At 51.2% G+C, this 19,186-nt stretch overlaps 2 protein-coding genes across 4 annotated transcripts in view; both read left to right on the top strand.

Annotated features, from left to right (window-relative positions):
• Positions 1-7,226, top strand: part of Ip6k2 (inositol hexakisphosphate kinase 2) — a 29,582-nt gene extending 22,356 nt beyond the window's left edge. For all 3 annotated transcript variants that reach the window (XM_004625068.2, XM_004625067.2, XM_023705747.1), the window contains 3 exons: positions 270-445; positions 5,891-6,066; positions 6,464-7,226. In XM_004625068.2, the coding sequence (XP_004625125.1) occupies positions 270-445; positions 5,891-6,066; positions 6,464-6,964 (853 nt within the window). In that variant the 3' untranslated portion in view covers positions 6,965-7,226. The remainder of the gene's footprint in view (positions 1-269; positions 446-5,890; positions 6,067-6,463) is intronic.
• A 1,677-nt stretch (positions 7,227-8,903) lies between these two features.
• Nckipsd (NCK interacting protein with SH3 domain) lies at positions 8,904-18,941 on the top strand. Its single transcript, XM_004625066.2, has 13 exons — positions 8,904-9,074; positions 11,269-11,378; positions 11,574-11,778; positions 12,208-12,298; positions 12,473-12,960; positions 13,956-14,126; positions 14,289-14,375; positions 14,462-14,600; positions 14,703-14,783; positions 14,946-15,074; positions 15,161-15,253; positions 15,374-15,546; positions 17,707-18,941. The coding sequence occupies exons 1-13, from the start codon at positions 8,904-8,906 to the stop codon at positions 17,908-17,910; spliced, it is 2,142 nt and encodes a 713-aa protein (XP_004625123.1). The 3' UTR covers positions 17,911-18,941.
• Positions 18,942-19,186: the final 245 nt, after the last annotated feature.

Here is a 19,186-nt window from a genome sequence, read left to right as displayed (position 1 = left end):
GGGCTTGCTGTGCCTGCCCTGCCCCCAGGGCACGCTGAGATGGCAATTGAGACTGGGCGTGGTGGTGCTCACCTGTAATCCCAGCTCTTGAGAGGCTATAAACTGGCAGATCCCTGAGTCCGATCTAGGAGTAAGACCCTGAGCATCCTGTAGACCCTTCCCTAAAATGCAAAAAATAAATATATCCCATCTTGTCATCACTCCAGAAAGTCCCTCATGCCTCTTGTTGTTATGACATTGTGATTTATTGGATTTTTATCTCTTTATAGCCATAAGTTGGAAGAAGAATTTGAGTGGCTAAAGAAATCTGAAATCTTATACTACAGTGTAGAAAAAAAGGGAAATGTAAGTTCCCAGCTTAAACACTATAACCCTTGGAGCATGAAATGTCACCAGCAGCAGTTGCAGAGAATGAAGGACAATGCCAAGCATCGGAACCAGTACAGTATCCTTTCTCCATGGCCGTCTGCTCTGGGGAGGGTGAGGCAGGGAGCAGACTCTGAGTCAAAGGTTGGCTTAAGCCATGGTTGGGTTAATCCTAGGGCTGTGCAGAATATGCTGTATGATAACTGGGAAAAGATATAAGCATCCCTTATATCTAGGGGCTGGTTTAGGTGTGCAGGTGTGGGGATAGGGTTAAAGGGTCTTTGGGAGTAAATGGGTACCCCTGAAGGGCCCAGCTTATGTGAGGTGGCATTTCACACTTGCTCATCTGAAAGGTGGGGAGAGCAGACTCATGCTTGCTTGTGTACAAGAGAAGCATCAGGTTCTTTTCATTTGTTTCCCCTTACCTATTAAACTCTTACTTTTGTCACCTCAGGTTTTTTTCTGTTTTTTTTTTTTTTTCCAAATCTTACAGATTGAATCCTCAGCATGTAGCTTTTATTGGGGAAAACGTTAAAATTTGAGTAATACACTGATTACTGAAGTGCTTATCACCCAGATTTCACAGTTGGCCCCATATTAGTCTTGTCTTGTGACTACATCAAGTGCAGCACAGCTACAGTGCTGGGTTCAAACCCAGGGAGGCCTCACGAATGCTAAGCAAGCACTTTACCTCTGGGTTTGTACCCTAGCACTTTAAAAAAAAAAAAAAAAAAAAAAAAACCAAACCAGCTTTTTTTACATATTTTTTTCCAACTAGACCTTTTTTTTTTTTTTTTTTAATATATTTGGTACAGGGCTTCACTGCGCAGCTCAGATTCATAGTGATCCTCCTGTTTTCAGCCTTCCCAGCACTGGGATTACTGGATGTGGTCACCAGCTCAGCACACCCCAGGGGCGGAGCCAGCATGTCCTACAAGACTAGGGATTGAGCCGTTGGTGCTGGGTGGCAGGGACACACTGGAAGGGTTTTTTTTTTTTTTTTTTTTTTTTTTTTTTTTTTGTGATACTAGGTATTGAACTCAGGACCTTGTGCATGCCAGGTAGGTGCTTAGGCCACTGAGCTATCTCCCCAGCCCCCCAACTGGACCCTTTTTTAAAGGAAACCTATAGTATTGCATCCATTTCCCTTTTTTTTTTTTTTTTTTTTTAATTTTTATTTATTTATTTATTTGTGTGTGTGTGTGTGTGTGTGTGTCCAGCTCAGCCCACCAGGGGGTGGGGCTGGCTGGCATGTGGTGCTGGGGGATTGAACCACGGTCCCTGTGTTTTGCTAAGCTTGTTCTAAGTAGGTGCTTTAGACCACTGAGCCATCTTACCAGCCCTATTTGTACCATTTTTACTTCTTAAATTGGACAAGTCAGTCATGATGGCATACCTGTGATCCCAGCACTTGGGAGGCTAAGGCATAAAGATCGCTGTAAGTTCAAGGCTAGTGTGAACTACATATTGAGACACTATCTTAGAAAAACAAAACAAAAAACAGGCATGGTAGTGCATGCCTGTAATCGTTGCACTTGGGAGGCTGAGGCAGGAGGATCCTTGAGAATTTGAGACCAGCTTGGGCTACAAAGCTAGCTCAAGGCCAGTCTGAACTGCATAGCAAGACCCTGTCTTAAAAAAAAAACCAAAAGAAAGACATGGAAAGAAGACAGAGTAATTTCTTACTATAATACAACATAATTTCCCATATATGGTGGCACATTTCTATAATCCCAGTACTCTGGGAGGCTTAAGCCAGAGGATTGCAAGTCTGAGCCTAACTTTGACAATTTTGTGACATAATGAGACCCTATCTCAAAAAACAAAATGGGCTGGGGATGTAGCTCAGTGCGAAGACTGGGTATCATCTCTGGTAAGGGAGTGGGGCAGGGGGTGGTGCAGTATGCATGACAACCACAGAATGAAAACCCTCCGCCTAATTCATATGTACATATTATCTATATCTTATTGGGCTCAGCTGATTTTCATTTTTGGTTTGAATCTGGATCCTTGTGAAGTTTACATGATGTGTCAGGCATGGTGGTGCACATCTATAATCCCAGCTCTGAGGAGGCTGAAGCAGGAGGATCACCATGAGTTTGAGACCATACTGAGCTGTGTAGTGAATTTAAGGCCACCCTGAATGCAACATAATTATCTTAACTACAAAAAGCAAAAAATAAACAAAATCTCCTCTTCTAGGACTTGTGTGGATCCTGTCTCTGCTGCTTTCTGGCACTTTCTTGGTGCTCCTGCCCTTGCTGTGGGGAAGGCAGATTGGCTGCAGGCCCTTTGAGAGGGAGGGGTGGGGTCAGGCTCCAGGATGTTCCTTCTGGAGTGACAGACAGAGCAGCTGGGTAGGGCAGGCTTCTGGGAAGGAGAGACAGGTGGGGTTTTCTAGCTGCTCAGCCACACTTGCCTCCTACATCACCGCCCTGGGTGACACCTTCTAAGATACAGGAGGGAAGCACTGGGTTTTGTTACACAGTAACACTGGACAGACAAAGCAGGGTGTGAGGGGAAACAAGGAAATTGAAAGGTTTATAAGTTGCATTGAATTCAAATGTTACAAACCTTTTAATACCATTTCCCATTTATTTCTTGAGAAAATTTTGGTTTGGTTTCGTTTTTTGAGACAGGGTCTCAGTATGCAATTTAGGTAGGTGCTTATGCCGCTGAGCTATCTCCCTGGCCTTCATTATGCAATTTAGGCTGGTGTTGAACTCACTGTGTAGCCCTGGCTGGCCTCAGATTCACAGTGATCCTCTTGCCTCAGCCTCTGGAGTACTGGGATTGCAGGCGTGCCAAACCACACCTAGCTGCTGCTTGAAAACTTATCAAAGGGGCTGGGGATGTAGCTCAGCTGCACAAATGCCTGCCTGGCAAGTGCAAGGTCCTGAGTTCCATTCCCAGTTCCCAAAAAATAAATTTACAAAAGAAACTGCTGGAATTACGTTTGACTTGAATTTTCCTTATTGTATCCTTGTGGTGTCTTTTATATGTTACTCTCTCTTCTTTGTTTTCAGTAAATTGATAATTGGACCTGAATGTTCCATCAGATTCAGGTTCTGTCCATGGGAGAATAGGAGCAAGAATCCTTGGGAGATGGTATTGTACATGTCCATTCACTGGGAAGCACAGTGTTGTTTGTTCTTGTAGATCATCATTACTCTGGATCTGTTTATTTTTTTATTATTTTTGGATCCATTTGTTATGGGGTAGGTATATGTGTGTTAGTTATTGGGACTTGAATTTAGGGGTCTTCACACATGCTGAGTCCTCAACTTTTTTTTTCTTTAATGTATTTTTTTATTTTGAGACAAGATCTCCAGTTCTCTAAGTTGCCCAGGCTTGGCTCATACTTGGCAGTACTCATGCCTCAGCTTCCCAGAGTGCTGGGACTACAGGTATATACCACCATGTCCAGCGGTGATTTTCATTTTTCCTGTTTTAAATGGTACTGGGGATTGAACCCACGGCCTCATAGATACTAGGTTAGCATTTTTACCATTGAACTACACCCCTTAGCCAGTCTTTTTAAGACAGGGTCTCTAGGTTGGCTGGGCTGGCCTCAAATGTGTAGTACTCCTGCCTCAGCCTCCCAGAGTGCTTGGACTACAGGCCTGTGCCACGCTATTCTAGTTTATTAGGCAGTTTTTAAATTTTGTCATTCATTGGAATCATTTATAAAGAGCAACTTTTTTTTTCTCTATACTTATCCTGTGGTACACTGCATATAGGACAGGCAGGTACATTAGTCACTTTCATTGCTGAGACAAAATACCGCACCGCTGCAGAGCAGGAGACCTTCATGGTAGCTGGCTCCGTGGCAGAAACAGCATGGTGGTAGGGCCTGACAAAGTACTTCTTGGCTGCAGGGAAGCAGAGTGAGGGAAGAGCCAAAGAAAGAGAAAGGGGCTGGGGACAGGACGTGCACTTAGAAGGTGTTCCCTTACTGACCTGCTTCCTGTACCTGGGCCCACCTCCCAACTGTGCCTTCAGATTCAGCCCTGATAAGGTTCGTGCCCCCATGGTCACTTTACCTTAGGCACTTTCTGGCTGCACTGGGGATGAAGCCTTTGATAAATGGGTCTTTGGTGGGTGCTTTACATTTAAACCATACCAGCAAGTTGAGTGCTTGTTTTTCCCTAGTAGGTATTTGGAGTAATAAGTGTCAGTGAGGTTTGCTGTTTTGTTTGCAGAACTGAGGAATGAACCTCAGTTTAGGCTATTCCTTCACAATGAGCTACATTCTCCTGCCCTTTTACTATCTTTTTTTTTTAATATTTATTTATTTATTTATTTATTTAGTGTGGCCAGCTCAGCCCACCAGGGGGCGGGCGGGCTGGCATGTGGTGCTGGGGGATTGAACTGCGATCCCTGTGCTTTGCTTGAGCTTAGCTTGTTCTAAGTAGGTGCTTTAGACCACTGAGCCATCTCACCAGCCCCTTTACTATCTTTTATTGGAGACAGGAGTTCACTAAATTGCCCAGGATTGCTGATCTCAAACTTTCTGCGACAGCCTCTCAAGAATGTAGGCATGTGGTACCATGCTGAGTTGACTAGTGAGTTTTTAACCATTATGAATATGTGAATTTGAATATTTTTGATGTTTGAGTCTATTATAGCTGTTACTGATGTTCACACAGTCTCCAACATTGACAGAATCATAAAAATCGTAGTAGTCCATGGTAGTTTGTCTTTTGGGATTTTTTTTTTGTTTGTTTGTTTTCTTTTGCATAAATAGTACATAATTTAGGTTTTTGTGAACTGTACATCTGGAACAACACTCCTGTTTTGTTATAGACAATAACATAAATGGACAAGTATGCTATTCTGATATTTTTTGGGGGGGTGGTGATATCAGGAATTGAACTCAGGACCTCAGATTTTCCAGGCAGGTGCTGTGCCACTGAGCTAAACCCCCAGTTTCTGATAAAATTTTATGGTCACTATAACCATTTTATTTTCATGGATCATGAAGTAATATATATATTTTTCTCAACAGACAGACCACTTCTAGCTTGTAGACTGTACAGGGAGGAGCAGTGGCTGAATTTCTCTCTATCCTCCAGGAAGTACAGGTTCCTGCTCATGGGAAGTGGTGGTTCTATTGCGCATAAGGGGCACTCTTGATGCTAGGTCCTGTGTCTTGGCCTTCTCAGTGCATACAGCTGAGAATTGGATTTTTTTTTAAGTGTTATTTTCATGAATTTGTATTCATTGAGAGTTTACATATAAGGCTGCAGGAGGTATTGAACCTAGTTGTTCTTTGTGTGACTAGGGACAGCATGCTCTGGGACTGTGACCCTCTAGCTAGGGCAATTCAGGAAATAGTGACCATGTCTTCCAAGCTGGGGATCTGCTTGGATGACGGGGGTATGCTGGCTGCCCTTTGACAGCACAGTGGAGTTCCCTGTGGGCTTAAGCTCGTCTGGGTCACTGTGTCTAGGCCTTGTGCTGCAGGAGTACCCAAGCCGCTTTTACACTAGCGCCTCTGAGGCTACTGGCCTTAACAACTCAGAATTCATCCTACTCGAGAACCTGACTTCCCGCTACGAAGTTCCCTGTGTCCTGGACCTCAAGATGGGGACGCGCCAGCATGGTGATGATGCTTCAGAAGAGAAGGCAGCCAACCAGATCCGAAAATGTCAGCAGAGCACATCTGCAGTCATTGGCGTGCGTGTGTGTGGCATGCAGGTGAGGACTGTGCTAGTGTATAAGGAGGGCTGGCAGGGGCATCCAGCAGCTGCCACTGGCCCACCATGCCATGGTTCTGTTTGCTTTAAAGATTGCACATGAATGAGTGGGTTTCTTTATGGTTGGGGGGGAAAAGCATTATGTGTAGTGAGCCCTTTGAGGCTGGCCTGGCAGGCTGAGTGTGGAGTCTGAACAAGAGCAGGGATGAAGGCAGGACAGTTAGGCTGTGTGCATGGATGCAGATGCAGAGTAGGGCACTGGGAATCCATGACAGATATCAGATACCTGTTCAGATTATCATGTCCAAAGCTAAAGGATTGGATCTGCGCTGCCACCATTCCCCAGGGTCCAGGCCTTGAAGTGGTCCAAACCCCTGAGCTGCTGGTCTCTCCCTCAGGTGTACCAGGCGGGCACTGGGCAGCTCATGTTCATGAACAAGTACCACGGACGGAAGCTGTCGGTGCAGGGCTTCAAGGAGGCGCTCTTCCAGTTCTTCCATAATGGGCGGTACCTGCGCCGGGAGCTGCTGAGTCCAGTGCTCAAGAAGCTAGCTGAGCTCAAGGCAGTGCTAGAGCGGCAGGAGTCCTATCGCTTCTACTCGAGCTCCCTGCTGGTGATCTATGATGGCAAAGAGTGGCCTGAGGTGGCTCTGGACTCAGATGCTGAGGACTTGGAGGACCTGTCAGAGGAGTCGGCCGATGAGTCTGCAGGTGCCTACGCCTACAAGCCTCTTGGCGCCAGCTCTGTTGATGTGCGCATGATCGACTTTGCTCATACCACCTGCAGGCTGTATGGAGAGGACAGTGTGGTGCATGAGGGCCAGGATGCTGGCTATATCTTTGGGCTCCAGAACCTGATAGACATTGTCACAGAGATCAGTGAGGAGAGTGGGGAGTGAGCTTGTTAGCTGCTCCAGGATGAGAGATACCGTGTCCCAGGCACAGCTGTGCTGCGTCTGGGAAGTTAGGATGGCCAGGTGGTGGCCCCTGCAGCCTGGAGCTGATGCGTAGTGGCCTCTGTGAGCCCCAGTCTGAGACAGCCCTATTCGTGCTCAGAATCTATTTATTTTAACTATTTCTTCAACATTCCAAATTTGATGATGCAGATACCTCTTTCTTCCCTGAGTGTAAATGTTCTAATACAGATTTTTGTTTATTGTATATGGTGCTGCTGTTATTCTTTCTGGGAGCATGTAGTCCTGAACATCAGAAGCCTTAACCACATGCTGCGTGTGACCTTTGCTACTGCCCCTATCCTATAGAGTCAAAAGTCACCTGTACTTCTTGGCTTGATACTTAGTGCCCCAATCTGGTAACTTGAGGTCACCCAAAAACCCCTTCACACATATCTTAGCCAGGTTCCCCTCATCTGCCAGCTGAGTCTCCCAGCACCTGTGCCATTGTTGGGCAGCAGGTAGTTCAGATCACAGGTCCAGCTTTTGATCCCTTCTGTACTGCTGTCAGCAGCTGATTGGCTGGACATTGTGATGTCAGAGATTATGGAGTCCTAGGCTCTGGTCCATGGATAGCCTCTGGTAAAGCACAGCCTAGTGAGAGGTGGTTCTGGGCAGGGTGGAACTTGGCCCCATCACCTTTCATTACTACCCAGCCTTAGATTTCACAGGATGAAAACCAGTCCTTCATACAGTCAAACCAGGGCAGCCCATGGCTGGGAGGATGCTTGGGAGGAGAGGCTAAGGGGGCTCTTGAATTTTAGAGCAGGGTCTGGGTGTTAGGTTCTAGCAGCTCTGTCCCTCATCTGAACTCTCACATTGCTTCCTCAGGCTCCTTGGGCCTACCCTACTATGTGTAAAATAGGGCACTGCTCCAAGTCTCAGGCTTCTGGTGGTCTGTGTGACCACCCCCTGCAGTCCCCATTTGTGAGGCCTTTTCCTTGGGCCACATAGGCACTGACACCAAAGGTTTCAAAGACCTGGAGTTCACTGGAAAGTTGGATGGGTCAAATATGCCTTTAAGGCCACATGGAGTCCTATTCCCCATCATGTGCCAGCCCTCCCAGTTTCTGCAAGTTTTGAGATTAAGAATCTGACTGGATGTGGTAGCACATGACTGTAAGCTATCCAGAGGGCCAAGGCAGGATGATGGCCAACCTGAACAATTGAGAAAGACTTTCAAAATACAAGTCCGTGATAGGGCACTTGTCTAGCATGGGTGAAGCCTGAGATTTGATCCCCAGTACTGCCAAGAAGAGGGGCACAGGATTTTAAATTGTACAAAGGTAGTGAAACAGTTGCTAGCAGTTGATAGGGCTGGGAGGCTGATTGTGCTGGAGGGGGCATTCAGGCAGAGGGAACAAGATATGCAGACACACGATAGAAAAATGAACGCCACAGGGCAGGGTGTGGGGGAAAAGACAGGATTAGACAAGAGGGAGCATCCCCTTAATAAGTTGTGCCTATGCCCACTTGCTCCATGCCTACCACTGGGTTGGCCCAGGAGAGACTTCTCCACCTGCAGAATTAACAAGGACAGCGCCCTTTCCAAGTCCTTACTGTAAGTTGTGACTCACCACCGCCGGCCACGGGTATCGTGGTGGCTGGGGTCGGGTTCAGGCCTAGAACGCAACGGTTAGGGCAGAAGGCAGAAGGCAGCGGTGTCTAGGTCCCTCCCTGCTGCTCCTTTTGAGGCCGCCAGGAGGCGCCGCTCTCCAGGTTCTGAGCTGACTCTCTCGAGGCGGGGCCACAGCGAGCGGAGACGCGCGCGCACGCGCAGTGTGTCCCACGGCGGGGCTGGGCGGGGCGGTGCGCTCTCCCGGCCTGGTAGCCTTCTCTGCAACCTGGCTACTTATCTAGTCCTTTGGAGTCCTGGCCAGGCCCCATGTACCGTGCGCTGTACGCCTTCCACTCGGCGGAGCCCAACGCGCTGGCGTTCGGCGCGGGCGAGACCTTCTTGGTACTGGAGCGCAGCAGTGCGCACTGGTGGCTGGCGGCGCGGGCACGCAGCGGCGAGACGGGCTACGTGCCACCTGCCTACCTACACCGTCTGCAGGTGAGTGCCCTGCCAAGACCGCCGCCCCGAGCACCGACCCAGGGTCGGTCCTTTGGGCCTGGAGGCTGACCCCCAGCACACAGGGACTTGGGAGCACCCCAAGGCCCAAGGCCTGTGGGCACTGAGACCACAGGGGCGAGAACCCCTACAAAAGATCAAGCCTTTGACATTAGAGCGACCAAGAACTTAGCTCTGGGACTGAGACTCCTTGGGACCTCAGACACCCTAGGATTGGAACCTGCGTCTGAATAGATTCTGGAGCTAGACCCAAAGGCTCGAGTTACCAAGTCCCTGATACCCCAATCCTTAATATCCTTGGATCACTAGTGTTCCACACTCTCCCCCACCCCCACCGTGGGGCTGTTGCCTTTACTGCTGAGACTCCCCACCACCACCACCACTGAGACTAGGACACTTAGACACTCCATTTCCCTAAACACCTCCAGGTTCTGAAACCCCTCCCCCACCCTTGGGCCCTGGGCACATGGACCTCCTCCTCACCGTGACCCCCCACCCTCTGAGCTCTGTGTCTTTGACTGTCCTGTATTCAGTTTCTTCCTAAGCTCTTAGCTTGAATGACTGAACCAAGGTTTCCAGCCCTTGCTGACCTTGCTGACACTGCCCCTTCTGCTCTGCCCATATATCAAGCCCTGACTTGCAGACTTCTCTGAAATTGAGGGGCTGCATCCTTCCTTGTCCCTAGCCTGGAGTGACTTCTGAGGATTCCCCTGGTCTGACAGTGGCCCCATTTCTTTCCAGTGGGGGTTGCAGTCCCAGTTCCGGTTTCCACAGGAACAGCCCTGTTGCTGGGGCTGGGATCACCATGTCTCAAATTGGTCTCTTTCTTCTGACCTTAGGGCTCAGAGGTGGCCTCTGCCAGGCATTCCTGCCCTGTCCTAGTCCCAAGCTTTTGGAAAACCAGTCCTAGACCAGTTCAGAATAGAAATAACAGATAATCTGGTCTTTACCAGAGGGTTTGGGCCCTCAGCCTGAGCCCATCCAAGACTGTTGGGGGTGAGGAGACCCCCAGGAAGTCCTGTCTTTTCTCCTACAGGGCCAGTGAGGCTGGGTGTTTGGGGATGGCAGAGAAGCTGCCATGTTTTCTGTCACTGTCCTGGCTTCTTACTGCGTACTCCTGTGTCTTGATTTCTCATTCTAACCTTCCACTTGTGTGTTTTCCTTTCTGACTCGCTGATGATATCTCTGGAACTGTCATCCTTTCTGTCTCCCTCTGCCTACCTCCATGTCCCTCTCTCTAGGTCTGTCTTACCTTTTTTTTTTTGCCCCCTTTTTATTTGTCTCCCTGCACCATGGCACACCCCATGCCACCTGCAGGGCTTTGCTGACTGTATCTATCTGTCTGACCCTACCAGGGTAACTTCTCAAACCACTCTGAAGTGAGTTCCCTCAGCTCTGAGGCTGTTTTTCTGGTTGGCCAGGAGTGGTGGGATTAAGGAAGGGCTGGGTGACTGGTCCCCTGGGTTGCTGAGAATGAGGACCTGAACCTGGAGCAGGTACTAAGCCTGTCTCTTTGTCCTTCCTTTGCAGCAGACATATAGCTGCTTCCCAGGGCAGCTCTAAGACAGCTTGGAAAGACAGCAGGGATAGGTGTGAGGATGCGGGGGGGCTCCTCTTGGTTCCTTCCTAGTTCCTGGAGCCTTTATGGGGCTCTGCAGGGCCAAGGCTGTCCTGGGGTGTGACCTTGATGTTGTAAAGGATCAGAAGGATCCAGAGTGACTGATTAAGAATTCCAGACACTGGAGGCTGCTTGCTTTCCCAGCCTGGGCTCTGAACCAAGCCAAGGAATGGAGTAGGTATGCAGTCCTGGCTCCAGGCTGCGGCTCGCTGGGATAAGGGTTTGTTCCAGATCTCAGGTCTTGAGAGCCATTTGGGCAAAGAACCTTTCCGGGGACCGGGGAGATGGCTCAGTGGAATAAGTGCTTCCCTGGCAAGTGCAAGGGCCTGAGTTTGATTCCCGGTTCTGCAAAAGAAAAAAAAAAAGAACCTTTCTGTGGGGTGAAGTCCTGATTGGACCCCTGTGTGAAATGGGATTCTGGGGCTGCTTTGTGCCCCTGCTCCCTGAGAGACACCATTTGAGACCCCATTCAGTGGACCTCCACTCAGCTTCCTCGTGGGCTGGGTCTGAGCTGAGCACTCCTTCCTGGGACCAGGTCTAACTGCTCACCCCCTGCAGGGCCTAGAGCAAGATGTCCTCCAGGCCATCGATCGGGCCATCGAGGCTGTGCACAACACAGCCATGCGTGATGGTGGCAAGTACAGCCTGGAGCAGCGAGGAGTCCTCCAGTGAGTACTGGGGAGGGGGGTGGCTTCTCCAGGGAACATTAGGAGTGAGGCTGGGTAGTGTGGCAACTACAGAGTGGTGGAGCATGGGGAGATAGAGTGTGAGGGCTGGGCCTGTGGGCTTGCAGCCTCCTTTAAGTACGTTGGTACTGTGGGTGTGTGCAGTGCTCTTTGCCATAGTCTCCCTATCCCCACCAGGAAGCTGATCCACCATCGGAAGGAGACCCTGTCTCGTAAAGGCCTCTCAACCTCTAGTGCTGCAGTAATGCCTGCATCCACCAGTGACCATCATTTGGATGCTGCTGCTGCTAGGCAGCCCAATGGGGTCTGTCGAACCGGGTTTGAACGGCAATACAGCTTGCCTAGTTCTGAACATCTTGGGGCAGATGGAGCCCTCTACCAGGTACATGGTGAGGGCATCCTGGAGAAGAGATGGGTGGGGCTTAAGACTTCATCCTGAGATGTATTTTATTTATTTATTTATTTATTTATTTATTTAGTAGAGTCTACAAGGTCTCACTCCATAAATAGGACTCAGTAATCCTCCTGTTTTCAGCCTCCCAGGGCTGGGATTGCAGCCATGTGCCACCATGCCCAGTCTCAATCACTGTCTCACTGCACCCCGGGGGCGAGGCCAGCATAGCTTGTGGTGCCAGGGATCGAACTGCCCTGTGCTCTGCCTAAGGAGGCACTTAAGTCCACTACCTGGCCAGCCTTTTAGATATAGCTTCATCCTGAGTCTCAAGGGTCCACTCAGATTAGTAGTGTAACCAGGGCCATATCCCTGCCTTCAGTCAGAGCTCAGGGTGCCATCCCATTTCTGTCCTTGCAGGTCCCACCTCAGCCTCGCCGTGCAGCACCCACTACACCACCCCCACCTGTGAAGCGCCGAGATCGTGAGGCCCTGATGGTCTCAGGGAATGGTGAGAGGCAGGCAGATGGGAGCTAGAGGCTTGGGAAAAGATAGGGCCCCTGTGTTGAGCAGTTGGGGCTCTGGGCTTGGTAGCAGAGAGGGCCTAGCAGAGGCATTGGGATCTATCTGGAGGGACAGGCCCCCAGGGGCCTGCCCTAGCACAGCATCTGTCCTCTGCTCACAGGTGGCCGCAACACCACGCCCTCTGGGTGTAGTTCGTTGTCCAGTGGCTCCTTGGTCAACAGCACTTCTCTGGATACGCTCTGTACTGGCTCCAGCCCCTCTGAGTTGGGCATTGGCTGCTCACCTACTCCCCCACCTGTGCCACGCAGAGGCGCCCACACGGTGTCCCAAGCCCTGCCCTCTCCGTCCAAAGCATCAGCTCCTGAGTCCCCTACAGAGGAGGTGGTGGTTTGCACGACTTCAGCCCCTGATGACTTGGAGTCCCTGGGCACTCTGAGTCTGGGGACCACAGAAGAGAAGGCAGCAGCTGAGACTACAGTGCCCAGGACCATTGGGGCAGAGCTGATGGAGCTTGTGCGGAGAAACACCGGCCTGAGTCATGAATTATGCCGCGTGGCCATTGGTGTCGTGGTGGGTCACATCCAGGCCTCTGTGCCAGCCAGCTCACCTGTCATGGAGCAGGTCCTCCTCTCACTGGTGGAGGGCAAGGTGAGGGGGCATCATGACCAGGAGCCTCCCCTGGCATTCCCTGCTAAACCCACCCATTCTTACACACACACACACACACACACACACACACACACACACACACACACACGTCCAGCCTGTATGTGACAGGTATTTCTCAGCTGGGGCCATGGGCTTTCATTAGGCTGGGCGCTGGGGATATTTGCAGTGACTCAGGAAGAAGAGAGGGAGGAAGAGCATCTGAGGCAGTAGCTAAGCCTGGCCTCAGGCCATGACGCAGGGCTGAGTGTGGCTCACCAGGAAAGGGGAAGAAAGTGGCATGGGTGGTACACAGGTGGATAGAACAGCTATGGGAGGAGCAGAGACCTGGAGTAGCTGGCAGTGAGCCCAGAGGTGGGTGGCTGCAGGGAACGAATGTATTTGGATGGGTGCAGGCAGTGTCTTGCTGGCCTCAGCAGTGGCAAGAATGTGTTTGGGGAGCTGTCACAGAGGCCCACCTGCCGCCCAGATGAGAGAGTATGAGGCGTGTGGGTGCTATGGGATTTGTGCAGGGCAGGAGCACATCAAAGGCAGTGAGCCCAGAGTGTGTAATGAGAGCTGGATGGGCCCAGGGTCCCTCTACAGGGCTCCTCCTGCAGTTCTGGCTTGGGTGGTGAGGCATAGCCAGGAGCATAGTGCTTGGTCAGCAGGTTTCAGGAGAATGTGCAGGGTGGGAGATGATGGGCCTGTTGCCGCGGGTGGTGGATGCGAGTGTGAGGTCTCAGTCATATTCAGGCAAGTGGTGGAGTCCATGCCCTTCTCATGGGGTGTTTATCTGGGTGTGCGGTGAGAGACAGGTTGTTGGGAAACATCCCACAGACTGCCTAATGCAGAATCCTGTCCCAGGGGATCATTAAGACCAGAAGCAAACCCCCGCCCAGCGTGGTCATGTAGGACTTGAGCTCCCAATGTAGGCCCCAGGCCTTGAGTGCTTCCTGGAGATGGGGTGCTGAGTGTGTCTTGCCCTCTCTCCCCAGGATATGAGTACAGCTCTGCCCTCTGGGCAGGTCTGCCATGACCAGCAGAGGCTGGAAGTGATCTTTGCGGACCTGGCTCGGAGGAAGGACGATGCCCAGCAGCGTAGCTGGGCCCTCTATGAGGACGAGGGCGTCATCCGATGCTATCTGGAAGAGCTGCTGCATATTCTGGTGCGGGGTGGGCGCCATGTGTGTCTCCAGCATGTGTGCAGCCCCCCTACCCCATCCCTCTTTCATGCTTAGGAGTCTGTCCTGCACACAAACGCTTCGCTTGTCTCCATGTGGCCACACAGCCAGGCGCACTGGGTGATGCACGCTTCCTCCTCCCTGCAGACTGATGCAGACCCTGAAGTTTGCAAAAAAATGTGCAAGAGGAATGAGTTCGAGTCTGTCCTGGCCTTGGTGGCCTATTACCAAATGGTGTGTGCCAGACAGAGGGGAAGGGTGCATGGAGGGATACGGGTAGGTGTGGGGGTTCCGGAAATTCACATGGGGTCCCCTACCAGGAACACCGAGCATCACTGCGCCTACTGCTCCTCAAGTGCTTTGGGGCCATGTGTGGCCTTGACGCAGCTGTCATCTCCACGCTTGTGTCGTCTGTGCTGCCTGTGGAGCTGGCACGGGACATGCAGACAGACACACAGGGTGAGGTGGGGCAGGAGTGTATCCTGCCACCAGCAGGGGTCCCCTCATCTGCTGGGGTTCCTGCCCTCTTCAGGGCTCTGACTGCCTGTCTCTCCACCGCAGACCATCAGAAGCTCTGTTACTCTGCGCTCATCCTGGCCATGGTCTTCTCCATGGGAGAGGCAGTGCCCTATGCACACTACGGTAAGAATGCAGATCACTGAGCTGCTGACTGCAGGCCACAGAGGTACAACCCATGGCCTGATGGTTGGCAGGGAGAGGTGCCCCCAAGGCTCACAGCAAGTCCGGGAATGTGAGTGGTATGGGGGTGGGACGAGACTGCAGACTGTGTGCACCCTCTTCCAGAGCACCTGGGCACACCCTTTGCTCAGTTCCTGCTGAGCATTGTCGAGGACGGGCTGCCCCTGGATACCATGGAGCAGCTGCCGGACCTCTGCATGAACCTGCTTTTGGCTCTCAACCTGCACCTGCCAGGTGAGAATGGGACCTGGCTGGGAGGGTCCAATCAGAGAGGCTTTGCAGGCTGTGTTTTTTCTTGTCTACACCCTGTCTTTCCTCAGTGCCTGACCAGAATGTCATCATGGCCGCCCTGAGCAAACACTCTAATGTCAAGATTTTCTCTGAAAAACTACTGCTTCTGCTCAACAGAGGAGGTGAGGGCCCCAGAATATGTTTGGGTACCACTTGTATCTCCTGTGAGTTTGTGTCCCCCTCCAGGGTTACTCTGGGACCCCAGAAAAAGCTGCACTGACCTCATGACCCCTGCCTTCTAGATGACCCTGTGCGCATCTTCAAACATGAACCACAGCCACCACACTCTGTCCTCAAGTTTCTGCAGGATGTATTCAGCAGCCCTGCCACAGCTGCCATCTTCTACCACACCGACATGATGGCGCTCATTGACATCACCGTGCGGCACATCGCGGACCTCTCACCTGGAGACAAGGTGCTTGGAGGTTGCCACACAGGGATGGAAAATGGGTGGAAACCAAACCTGTCAGCAGGTTAGGGGTGACAGTGAGTGGATGTGGAATGTGAGGGGTTTGGCTACTGCTGGAGCCAGGTAGGTGTGAGAGGCCACTTGGAAACCAGGGCAGGTATGCTAGAAGCCAAAGGAGGCAGCTGTGGGGCTGTTGAATGGGGTGTCTGGGGAAAGCTGCAGCAGAGTGGGAGGTGATGACAGGACGTAGCGTAAACACAGCACCTTGGGGGCTGCTTCAGCAGGCAGATCTCAGAGGCAGGGGAAGTGGTCTGATGATACCCCTTATGAGACCTCCACCATGTGAGGGCAGAGTGAGAGCTGGGGGCCTGTGGGGTGTAGAGAGGCCATGGTGGCAGTGGAAGTCAGGTCTGGGGTGTGCTGCGTGGATCAAGCAGAGCTTGATACTGCATTTGTCTTAAGCAGCTAGCTGGGCAAAGTCTTTTGATGATGCGAAGAGGGCTGAGGGGAGAATTCTTGGGAAGAAAACAGTTGTACATTGATGGTATCAAGATGAGGGAGACCCTGGTAGACATTTGGGCACTGACAGCATGAGGGAGGCAGCAGGGAGCAAGTTGGGACTAGAGAGTCATTTGGGGTCCATGTGCAGAGATGTGATGGGAAGCCATGCCAGTATGATCACTGAGGGAGTGGGACAGAGGGCAGGGTCAGCAGGGAGCCCACCCTTACTTGGGTACCATAGGTGTATACACAGGTAGGATCCCAGGAAGGAAGCCAGGTAGGCAAACATCCAGAACGCTGTGCAGGAGGAGGGAGGTCAGGAGCCTCAGCTGGGGGCTGAGAATTGGCTGTTAAGTTTGCTGTACAACTGTCAGTAGTGACTGATAAGGTCAGAGGAGTGGAGGACACAAGTGGAAAGGTGGAGGGAATTTGAAGGTAACTGAGGAGTGGAAATGGACAGTGGTAAACGGAGGCAGCTCTTGTAAATTTTCTGGGAAAGGGTGTAGACAGACAGGTATGGGGGGTGGAGGGAGATGAGGTGGATCAGGGAGAATGTCCTGGAGGTGGGAGGTGCTGTGCCTGCCCTGACTGTGAGCCTGGAGGAACAGAACCTCTGCTGTTCATTCTGGTGGGGACAAGTGAGATGCTGAAAGCAAAATGTGGGGCTTCTGAAACATTGCTTCTGTGTTTTCGTGAAGCACAAGGCCAGCTGGCCAGGCAGTTTAGGTTTGGAAAACAAGGTGAATGATGCTGCAGTAGAGAGCAAGTGAGGTGGAGGATAGCAGTGAGGGAGTCCCTGCAATGCCACATGGCCATCAGGAGTTCACGAGTGAAGATCAAGGGCCACACATGGCTCTGGCCCATTGACTGCCTGGGTGTGGTATTTGGCATGCAAGCACTATGCTCTGACTCCCAGCATTAGAGTCCCCAGGTGATGCGGCTTGTGGGAACTATTAGTACTGCTTCCTCTCTCCAGAGATAAAGAGAGAAATGAGGGATGTTGGGGATGGAGAGAGGGCAAGTGCTGGTATGAAGGCCCTATTAAATCACCAGCAGTGTTTTTATGAGCTAGAGAATGAGAAAGCTTTCACCTTGGGGAAGGGGAGAAGATTGAGTTAGATGGCAGCTGTGTGGGTTTGAGATATGCAGGCATGACAAACAGGCAATTGGATATTCTTGCATGGAGCTCACAGGACAGATCTCAAAGTTTGAGGCCAGGTCACTGTTTAAAACTGTGGGTGTGAATGAGGTTTTCCAGGATGAGAGAGAGCCAGGGTAGAAGCAGCTTCCAACTGACATATGTGGCATTTCAAGGGTCCTACTCTGAAGGACTGGCAGGACTTCCCAGGGTCCATTAAGGAACACCCTGTAGCTGGGAGGGTTCATTTAGTCACTTATAAAGTGACTGTTGGGGGCCGGGGAGATGGCTTAGTGGAATAAGCACTTCCCTGGCAAGCGCAAGGGCCTAAGTTCAAACCCCAGTTCCGCCAAAAAAATAAAGCGACTGTGGAAGGCACATTCCAGGTGCTGGGGACGTGGCCTTGATGTTCATGTAGTGTGAGCTAGTCCATAGCCCTGGGTCTACAGGAGATAATGGCTAGTGCCCCTCTGGTAGCAGTCACAGTATCTCCTAGGAGTTCTTGAACTAGCCTGCTTTTCCCACAGCTGCGTATGGAGTACCTCTCCTTGATGCATGCTGTGGTCCGTTCCACATCCTACCTGCAGCACCGCCATCGACTCTCAGACCTGCAGGCTACACTGCGGCGCATACTGACGGAGGAGGAGACCTCACCCCAGTGCCAACTGGACCACATGATTGTCCAAGAGATGTGCAAGGAGTTCCCAGTGCTTGGGGAGGCCCCCAGCTAGCACCTTCCTTTCCCTCATTCCCTGCACCTCTGGGAAGTGTGCAGGGGACTCAGAATGTTTTGCACTGACATTGTGAGGGGATAAGTGGGTAGAGGGCCCTGAGCAGGGCCCCCAGGTAGGTCCAATGCAAGAGGCCAAGTGTAGGATTGGGGACCACAGTCTGGGAAATACACTGGGGCAGAAGAAATATACAAGCAGAAGCCCCTTTAACCCTGGTAATCTGCTGCTTCAGCATGCCTCACCTCTGCCTCACCCCACCTCCACCCCAAACCCCCTGCACAGTCCTACTGCTGCTCCGGGCTGGGCCAGAGCCGCATCCCTGCCCACCTGGCCTGTGCCCTGGGCCTCTGCAAGCCATGTTCTTGGGGTGAGGGAAGGTGCTGCCCACCAGCTCTGCTCTTTGCCTTAGCTTCGCAGTGAGTGTTGCTCATATGCTGTCAAACCCCATGGGGTCACTGCCCCTTGCTCTCAACCCGGGAGGCCTTGGCCAAGCTGCCGCTGTGAAAAGTGGAAGATACCCAAGAACATCCAGGAGACACACCATCCACTGTGTGTGGCACTTCATGGAATAGGATGGTGATGCTGAGAAAGTCAATGACAGAATCTATTTTCTCTAAAAATGTAGACTGAAAAGTCATGTGTATTTTCCTATGTGCTATAGCTCAACTTTGGAAATAAATCAAAGGCGTCTGGAATCATGTTTTCCTGTGGGACCCTGGAGGGGTGGCACTCACGATCTTGTCATCTGGCTTCAGAGTTCTGCAGCCCAAAGAGGTGACAGACTGGTTGGCCCATTCTAGCCTATGTGTCCTGAGTGTCCTTCTGGGTCTCAGCTTTGCAGGTGGCTCCACTTCCAGCCTCTCCTGTGAAAACCACCCCTTTCTTCCCTGTTGAACTTTCCTGAACTATGTTCTCCTACATAGCTATTCTCAAATGAAGCAAGCCCTTTCTGAGCCGTGCTTTCCCTGAATACATAGGCCTTGTCTGGCTTTTATTTCCCTTGTCACCCAGATCGGCATTATACCTTCATTTTGCAACCTAGAGATGTCTTTTGTGAGTGTGTGATATGGCTCTGGGTTATCTCTCCGTGGTAGTGTTCACCTCCCATGAACAGGGCCCCAGGCTCAATCTGCAGTCTGTACTACAAAACACACCTACGCATACACATGCACTGCAGAACCTGTTGTCAGTCATTTTGACTTTAGCCTTTCTAGTGGAATGGTGTGTTTTTTAAAATTTATATTTCCCTGATGCCTAAAGAGGCTGAGAACATTTT

This window comes from Octodon degus, unplaced genomic scaffold, assembly GCF_000260255.1.
Source record: "Octodon degus isolate 3935 unplaced genomic scaffold, OctDeg1.0 scaffold00008, whole genome shotgun sequence".
Classification (NCBI taxonomy): Eukaryota; Metazoa; Chordata; class Mammalia; order Rodentia; family Octodontidae; genus Octodon; species Octodon degus.
Note: the sequence above shows the minus strand (reverse complement) of the source record. Positions and strands in the feature narration are given on the sequence as shown.